The 8,001-nt window shown below is 59.5% G+C and overlaps 1 protein-coding gene across 1 annotated transcript; it reads left to right on the top strand.

The window, feature by feature from the left end:
• Positions 1-355: 355 nt before the first annotated feature.
• On the top strand, positions 356-3,707 carry LOC112125202 (cGMP-dependent protein kinase 2-like). Its single transcript, XM_029912863.1, has 5 exons — positions 356-744; positions 892-1,022; positions 1,321-1,410; positions 2,210-2,351; positions 3,540-3,707. The coding sequence occupies exons 1-5, from the start codon at positions 556-558 to the stop codon at positions 3,705-3,707; spliced, it is 720 nt and encodes a 239-aa protein (XP_029768723.1). The 5' UTR covers positions 356-555.
• The last annotated feature ends 4,294 nt before the right edge of the window (positions 3,708-8,001 follow it).

Raw genomic sequence — 8,001 nt, 5'->3', positions numbered from 1 at the left:
ACAAAGCCGCAGACTAAGCTGGTTTCACTAAAGACATTTCTCCCCCTAGATGTCGTTGCAGGCAGGTTGCAAAGTTACTGTGGTTCCGAGTTCCAGTTATTCCTTTTCAGACTGGGCCCGTCTCAGTCTGGACTCCCCCCTGCCTTCCCTTCAGCAGTCTGTCTTCTTGGGCAGACAGGCCATGGCAAGGAGGAGTCCTGTTTGCCTTAAATAGGATTGACATAAGGCGGGAATCCTTTCTTTCCCAAACTTGACCCCCCCCCCCCCCCGGGTAGTGGCGGAGGGGGTCACAACCATGGCGGAGTGGAGGTCACAGCTGTGGGGGGAGGTAGTGGCTGGGGGGGGGAGGCTGGGACTGGGGGGGGCAGGCCGGTGCTGGGGGCCCGGCTGGGCCTGGCGTGGAACACGTTGTGCGTCGGGCTCATCGGGGCAGCTGGGGGCCGGTTCTGGTTCTCATCGGGCCCTTTGCCCGGAGGCAGCAGGTGGGGTCTCTCCCCAGGCCCTGGGGCAGGGGGTGTGTGAGCGGGACCCGCCGGGTCAGGCTGGGGTGGGGTCATGGCGGGACGGGTGCCGTCCGTGTGTCCGGCCTCTCACCATGGGTCGCTCCCCCACAGTGCCCCGTGCCCCGAGACCGCCCCGGCCCCACTGCGGCTCCAGGACCTGGCGGCCGTGCGCTACGAGGACGGGCAGCACCAGGGCCTCCCCGTGGTCCTGGGCACCGGCGGCTTTGGCAGAGTTGAGCTGGTGAGACCAAGCAGCCCCTCCGGCCAAGCGCCAGTCCTGGGGGGCAGAGCTGCGGGGGTGCCGAGCCCTCACCCCCCAGCCTGCCCTGCCCAGCCTGGGGGTGAGACCCCGGGCCCTGCGAGGCCCATGACGCCCTGCTTCCCCCAGGTGCGCGGACGGGGGCTGCTCTTCGCCCTCAAGCGGATCCGCAAGGAGCACGTGGTGCGGAGGCGGCAGCAGGAGCACGTGCGCACCGAGAAGCGGGTGCTGGAGCGGAGCCGCTGCCCCTTCATCGTGGGGTAGGCGCTGCCCCGGGGCCCTGGGCTGGGGGCAGAGCATGGGGCAGCGAGTGCAGTGGTGCCCCCGGGGGGAGGGGCACTGGTGGGGTTGCTTGGGGGGGGCTGTCCCCAGGAGTGGGGGGCACTGGTGGGGGTGCTGGGGGGCTGCCCCCGGGAGTGGGGGGCACTGGTGGGGGGGCTGGGGGGCTGCCCCCGGGGGGGGGGGGGGCGGGGGGGGGGGCGGGGGGCATTGGCAGGATGCTGTGGCGGGGAGGGGGTCGGAGGCTCCAGTTTAACCCCTTCTCGCCCTCTCCCCTAGGCTCTTTGGCACCTTCAGGGACAGCCAGTACGTCTACATGCTGCTGGAGTTCTGCCAGGGGGGCGAGCTGTGGACGAAGCTGCGTGAGGTGTACGGAGCCGGGGCACGCGGAGCGGGGGGGACGGCGTGTGGGGGGTGTGTGCTGGTGGCAGCGCGGGGGAGGCTGTGGCAGACGGGGGCTGGTGCGGGTGTAGGGTGGGCGGGCAGCGGGTTGGCAGGTGGCGCAGGCGGGACCATAGCAGGGTTGTTGGGGGCGGGTGGGGGTGCTGTAGATGGGCAGTGTGGGCGGGGCTGTGGTGGGATTGCTGGGGGTGGGCGGGGGGGGTGGGGGGGCGGGGGGGAGGGGGGCGGTGTTGACTGGTGGCACAGGCAGGGTTGTTGTGTGGCGGGCTGGCATGTGGCGCGGGCGGGGCCATAGCGGGGTTGTTGGGGGCGGGTGGGGGTGCGGTAGATGGGCAGTGTGGGCGGGGCCGTGGTGGGATTGCTGGGGGCGGGCAGGGCAGTGGTGGGATTGCTGGAGGATGAGGGGCGGTGTTGACTGGCGGCACAGGCAGGGTTGTTGTGTGGCGGGCTGGCAGGTGGCGCTGGCGGGGCTGGTGGGATTGCTGGGGGTGGGCGGGGCCGTGCTGGGATTGCTGGGGGCGGGCAGGGCTGGTGGGATTGCTGGGGGCGGTTGGGACCGTAGTGGGGTTGTTGGAGGGCGGGGGGCGGTGTTGACTGGCGGCACAGGCAGGGTTGCTGTGTGCCGGGCTGGCAGGTGGCGCGGGCGGGGCAGTAGTGGGGCGGCTGGAGGATAGGAAGGGGTCAGGCCGGGGGCTGTGCCTGCGGGGGCCGTGCCGGCCGCGGGCACAGGGCGGACGTGTGGGCACTGAGCCGTCATGCCCCCCAGGCGCTGCTTCGAGGAGGAGGTGGCCGTGTTCTGCTCAGCGTGTGTGGTGGAGGCACTCGACTACCTGCACGGCAACGGGATCATCTACCGGGACCTCAAGCCCGAGAACCTGATGCTGGACAAGCAGGGCTACATCAAACTGGTACCTGGGGGCAGGGCCGGCAGGCCCCGGAGCAGCCAGTGGGGCACTAGCGGGGAAGCTGCCCGGGTCGGCCCCACTCTTCCTGGCACTGGGGAGAAGCCTGGGGCACGGCCCCTCCCAGAGGCTCTTGGTGGAAGGCAGCTGGCCTGGTGGGGTGAAGGGCAGGACGGGGAGTGCAGGGAGGCCCCGTTCCCAGCCGGGTGGGTGCCAGGGAGGGCTGGATGCTGCCAAAGCAGAGGTAGGGCTCCTGGGCCGGTCACGCCCTCCCTGTCCCCGGGGCCCACGCTGTGCCCTCCTGCCGGGGGGGAGGGGGGGAGCTGGGTGGCACTGTGCCAGTCCATGGGACCTCGGCTCCCTGCGCGGTGGCCGGAGCAGCAAACAGGTGCCAGGCCACGCATGGACCGCGAGCAACAGGAACAGTCCCCAAGCGCTGCCCAGCCCCGTGGGCCCCTCGCCAGGCTCTGGCCGGGCACCTGGTGCCAGGGCAGCGAGCAGGACGGGGTGTCTAGGCTGGGCAGGAGGGAGATAAGAGGCAGGCGAGGGGAACAGGTCTGCACCTGTTGAGCATGAGGAAGAGACGGGGCAATCGGGGACTAATGCTATTCCCCCCCCTCCCCCAAGAGCAGAGCCAGGGATGGCTGGTGAATTGGAAAGGTGCCAGATGGAGCTGTGGTCAAAGGAAGTGCCTTTCACGCATGGCACTAACCTGTGGAACTCCCTGCCACATGACAGCATGGAGGCCTAAGAGGAGCAGGATTCAGGGAAGCGAAAGACCTTCTGTCAGGGATCCACAGGGCTGGGCTACGGCCCCAGCCTGGGAACAGTCTCTGGGAGGGGCCCTTCAGTGGGCCAGCCCCCCCGGGTCTCACTCTTCCCCCAGGGTGAGCCACGCAGCCTCTGGGCCTCTGGCCCCCAGCTTCCTGCAGAGACCCCCTGGGCCCCCCTCCCACCTCCCAGGCCTTGCTCTCTCTGGGGGTCCCTTCCCATCCCCCCGGGGGGGGAAATCCCCAAGTCAGAGAGCTGGCATGGCCTGTCTCTGCCCCCTTGCTGAGCTGGGTCCGTTTCGAGCAGCCCCTTAACGCCTCCTCGCCCCACTCAGCCGGGGCAGCGACCCCCAGCCCAGGTCTCTAGGCCTGGCCGGCCTGGCGGGGGTGGGGCTCTGCTGGCTCATGGCCCGCCCGTTGGCAGGTGGATTTCGGCTTTGCCAAGGAGCTGGTGCGAGGGGAGAAGACCTACTCGTTCTGTGGCACGCCCGAGTACCTGGCACCTGAGATCCTGCGGCACGAGGGCCATGACTTCGCCGTCGACTTCTGGATGATGGGCATCCTCATCTTCGAGATGCTGGTGGGCCGGTGAGGGACCCCGCAAGCCGCCCCGCCCCCGCCTGGGATCCCCGCGGTGCCCCCGGGGGGTCAACCCCTGCCCCCATCTGTGCCTGGGACCCCTGTAGGGGTCAGCCCCTGCCCCTACCTGTGCCTGGGATGCCCGCGGTACCCCCCAGGGGTCAGCCCCTCCCCCACCTGTGCCTGGGACCCCCGCAACCCCCCTGGGGGGTCAGCCCCTCCCCCACCTGTGCCTGAGACCCCCGCAGTACCCCCCGGGATCAGCCCCTCCCCCACCTTTGCCTGGGACGGCCTGTGGTACCCCCCGGGGGTCAGCCCCTCCCCCACCTGTGCCTGGGACCCCTGCAGCCCCCTTGGGGGTCAGCCCCTGCCCCCACCTGTGCCTGGGACCCCTGTGGTACCCCCCGGGATCAGCCCCTCCCCCACCTGTGCCTGCGACACCTGCAGCGCCCCCTGGGGTTCAGACATGGAGCCTGGAACCCCCAAAGTGCCCCCTGGGGGTCACCTTCTGCCCCCCTGTGTCACAGAGTGTGGGGGGACACAAGGCCCTGCACCCCCGGCTTCCTGCGATTCACCATGACTCTCAGCCAGCCAGTAAAGCAGAAGGTTTATTTAGATGACAGGAACACAGTCCAAGACAGGTCTTGCTGGCACAGACAACAGGACCCCCCCAGTTAGGTCCATCTTGGGGTCCCAGGGGCACCACAGCCCCATTGGGGGGTCAGAGCCCCGTCTGGGCTCCCCTCCATTACACCAGCCAGCTTCTGAAACTCTCACTCTCCCCAGCGTCTCCTCCCCCAGCCTTTGTTCAGTTTCCCTGGCAAAGGTGTCACCTGGCCCCAGCCCCCTCCTGGGTTCTCACCTTACATGCTCAGGTATCTTCCCTCAAGGCCAGTCTCCCATCCCCCAATGCAGACCGTCCCAGCCAAACTCCCCACTCAGCATTCAAAGACCACATTAAGAACGGTCCCAGTTCGTCACACCCTGTAACAATGCTGCCTTTGGAAGGACACAACTGAAAATATCAATTCAGGACAAATTGCTTAGAGCAGGGCAGTGTGACGTTCGGAGTGTGATATAATATCTCATTGAAAGGTGACAGGGCCAGAAAGAGTTAATTACCTCACCGACTGACCTGACCCAGGGCCGAACTTTAGAGACTGGTTAGGAAGATCTGTAAATGACTAGAGCTTTGAAATGCAAGTCTGCATTGTTAGAGATCTCAAAGGTAGATGTTTGCTCAGGTCTTGTGATGTAAGCAAACAAGTCTTGTCTATTGCTATAGCTTTAATTCAAAGATCAAAAAGGAGTATTCGTATTTAGGAAGACACTTGAGTGAAATAGTATTATTGTCTCTATGTCTCTTTGAAGGTAAAAGAAAAAGGGGATCAGTAAAAGAAAAAGGTTCTCCTGATCCCAAAGGACCAAGCCCCAGACCCAGGTCAAATGATAAGTTAGATCTTACCCAAATACACGCTAATAGCCAATTCTTATTAACTAAACTAAAATTTATTAAAAAAGAAAAGAGAGAGGGAGTTGGTTAAAAGATCAATCTACAGACAGACTTGAATTCAATTCTTGAGGTCCAGACACATAGCAGAGATGGTGAGTTTGTAGTTGCCAAAAGTCCTTTTAGAAATAGTCCATAGGTTATAGTCCAATGTCCATATTCAGGGTGACTCCAGACAGTGACTGGGGATCTCAATCCTTGTGGCTTAAGGTTTCCCCCTCTTGAAACCCAAAGCAGATCTGAGATGAAGCAGGATCGTGTCCCAGGGTTTTTATACATTTCCAGCAGCCTTTCGGCCTGAGAAAACAATAGGCTTAACTCTCCTTCTCCCAAACATCCTGGCAATTAGCACAGGGTAATTTATAGATTCATAGATTCATAGATTCTAGGACTGGAAGGGACCTCGAGAGGTCATCGAGTCCAGTCCCCTGCCCGCATGGCAGGACCAAATACTGTCTAGACCATCCCTGATAGACATTTATCTAACCTACTCTTAAATATCTCCAGAGATGGAGATTTCACAACCTCCCTAGGCAATTTATTCCAGTGTTTAACCACCCTGTCAGTTAGGAACTTTTTCCTAATGTCCAACCTAGACCTCCCTTGCTGCAGTTTAAGCCCATTGCTTCTTGTTCTATCCTCAGAGGCTAAGGTGAACAAGTTTTCTCCCTCCTCCTTATGACACCCTTTTAGATACCTGAAAACTGCTATCATGTCCCCTCTCAGTCTTCTCTTTTCCAAACTAAACAAACCCAATTCTTTCAGCCTTCCTTCATAGGTCATGTTCTCAAGACCTTGGCCTGGTCTACACTAGGACTTTAATTCGGATTTAGCTGCCTTAATCCGAATTAACCCTTCACCCGTCCACACTACAGAGCCAGTTAATTCGAATTAAAGGGCCCTTTAAATCGATTTCTGTACTCCACCTCGACGAACGGAGTAGAGCCTAAATCGATTTTGTTAATTCGAATTAGGGTTAGTGTGGACGCACACCACCGAATTACTGTATTTAAGTTAATGGGGTAGTGTGGCCGCACACCACCGAATTAATGTGGTTTAAAACCGAATTAAGGTGCTTAGTGTGGCCGCGCACAATCGAATTTATACAACCTGTTTCCCAAATTCGAATTATCTAAATTCGGATTAATCCTGTAGTGTAGACATACCCTAACACGGCTGCTACTCTGAAACCTGTGAAATCTGTACAGCATAGGGTAAAAGCAGATAAAAAAACCAATGTCACGGCCCAGGACGTGTTTTTCATGGCTGTGAATTTGGTAGGGCCCTACCCATGGGCCTGCCCGTTTCCCTGTGTTTGAACTCCCTGCCGTTATTCCCAACAGTACCGTCCAGTCTGTCTCCTCTTTCCAGGGGGTTGCATCCCACTCGGCCCCATGGGATTACCATCCACACTGAGGGCATCCCAAGCCCAGACTGGGGAGAGGGGGTGGAGCTACAATTATGGGCGGAGCTATGGGTTAAAGCAATTCATCATGACAGGCGGCATGGCATGGTGGCCCGTCACTGCAGCTGGGGGTGCACTGCAGGTCCCTACAGCCCAGCAGAGATGGCCCAAGCCCTCCAGGGCAGCTGCTAATGGGCCTCTAGAGAAAGAGCCTGCAGTGACACTGGCTGGAAGGAGAAGCAAAGGGCTCCCCCATGCTCATGCTCCAGGCCAGAGCAGAGCAGCTGCAGGGAATCAGGAAGGCCATTTCTGTCCATGAGACCGTGTGGCAGTTAGCTGCTGGGGGGGGGAACAGGGTGCTATCACATAAGAATGGCCACGCTGGGTCAGATCAAAGGTCCATCTAGCCCAGTATCCGGTCTGCCAACAGTGGCCAGTGCCAGGTGCCCCAGAGGGAATGAACAAAACAGGGAATCATCAAGTGATGCATCCTGTCGCCCATTCCCAGTTTCTGGCAAACAGAGGCTAGGGACACCATCCCTACCCAGCCTGGCTAATAGCCACTGATGGACCTGTCCTCCACAAATGTATCTAGTTCTTTTTTGAACCCCATTATAATCTTGGCCTTCACAACATCCCCTGGCAAGGAGTTCCACAGGTTGACTGTGCGTTGTGTGAAGAAATACTTCCTTTTGTTTGTTTTAAACCTGCTGCCTGTCAATTTCATTGGGTGACTCCTAGTTTGTGTGTTATGTGACGGGTAAATAACACTTCGCTATTCACTTTCTCCACCCCAGTCGTGGTTTTATAGACCTCTATCATATCCCCCCTTAGTCGTCTCTTTCCAAGCTGAACACTCTAATGTTTGGCGTCTCGCCTTGTACGGAAGCTGTTTCATACCCCTGATCATCTTTGCTGCCCTTCTCTGAACCTTTTCCAGTTCCACTCTATTGTTTTTGAGATGGGGTGACCAGGTCTGTGTGCAGTATTTAAGGGGTGGGTGTCCCATGGATTTATATAGTGGCATTAGGATATTGTCTGTCTTCTTTTAGCTATCCCTTTCCTAATAGCTCCTAAAGTATTCGTAGCCTTTTTGACCGCTGCTGCGCATCGAGCTGAAATGTTCAGAGAACTCTCCACGGTGACCCCCAGATCTCTTTCCTGGGCGGTACCAGCTAATTTCGACCCCAGCACTGTATGTGTATGGTTGGGATTATGTTTCCAATGTGCATTTCTTTGCCATTTGGTTGCCCAGCCACGCAGTTTTGTGACTCTAACTCCTTGCAGTCAGCTGTGGACTTAACTATCTTAAACCATTTTGTATCATCTGCAAACTTTGCCAGCTCACTGTTCACCCCCTACTCCAGCTCATTGAGGACTATGTTGAACACC

This window comes from Terrapene carolina, unplaced genomic scaffold, assembly GCF_002925995.2.
Source record: "Terrapene carolina triunguis isolate 2854851 unplaced genomic scaffold, T_m_triunguis-2.0 Scaffold297, whole genome shotgun sequence".
Lineage (NCBI taxonomy): Eukaryota > Metazoa > Chordata > Testudines > Emydidae > Terrapene > Terrapene triunguis.
The sequence above is the reverse complement of the archived record's forward strand: the minus strand, read 5'-3'. Positions and strand labels throughout refer to the sequence as shown.

Coding starts and splice junctions, on each gene's coding strand:
- LOC112125202 (XM_029912863.1), top strand. CDS start 556: ATGGCGGGACGGGTGCCGTCCGTGTGTCCGGCCTCTCACCATGGGTCG. Junction 1,023..1,320: donor CGCTGCCCCTTCATCGTGGG/GTAGGCGCTGCC, acceptor CCTCTCCCCTAG/GCTCTTTGGCACCTTCAGGG. Junction 2,352..3,539: donor AGCAGGGCTACATCAAACTG/GTACCTGGGGGC, acceptor GCCCGTTGGCAG/GTGGATTTCGGCTTTGCCAA.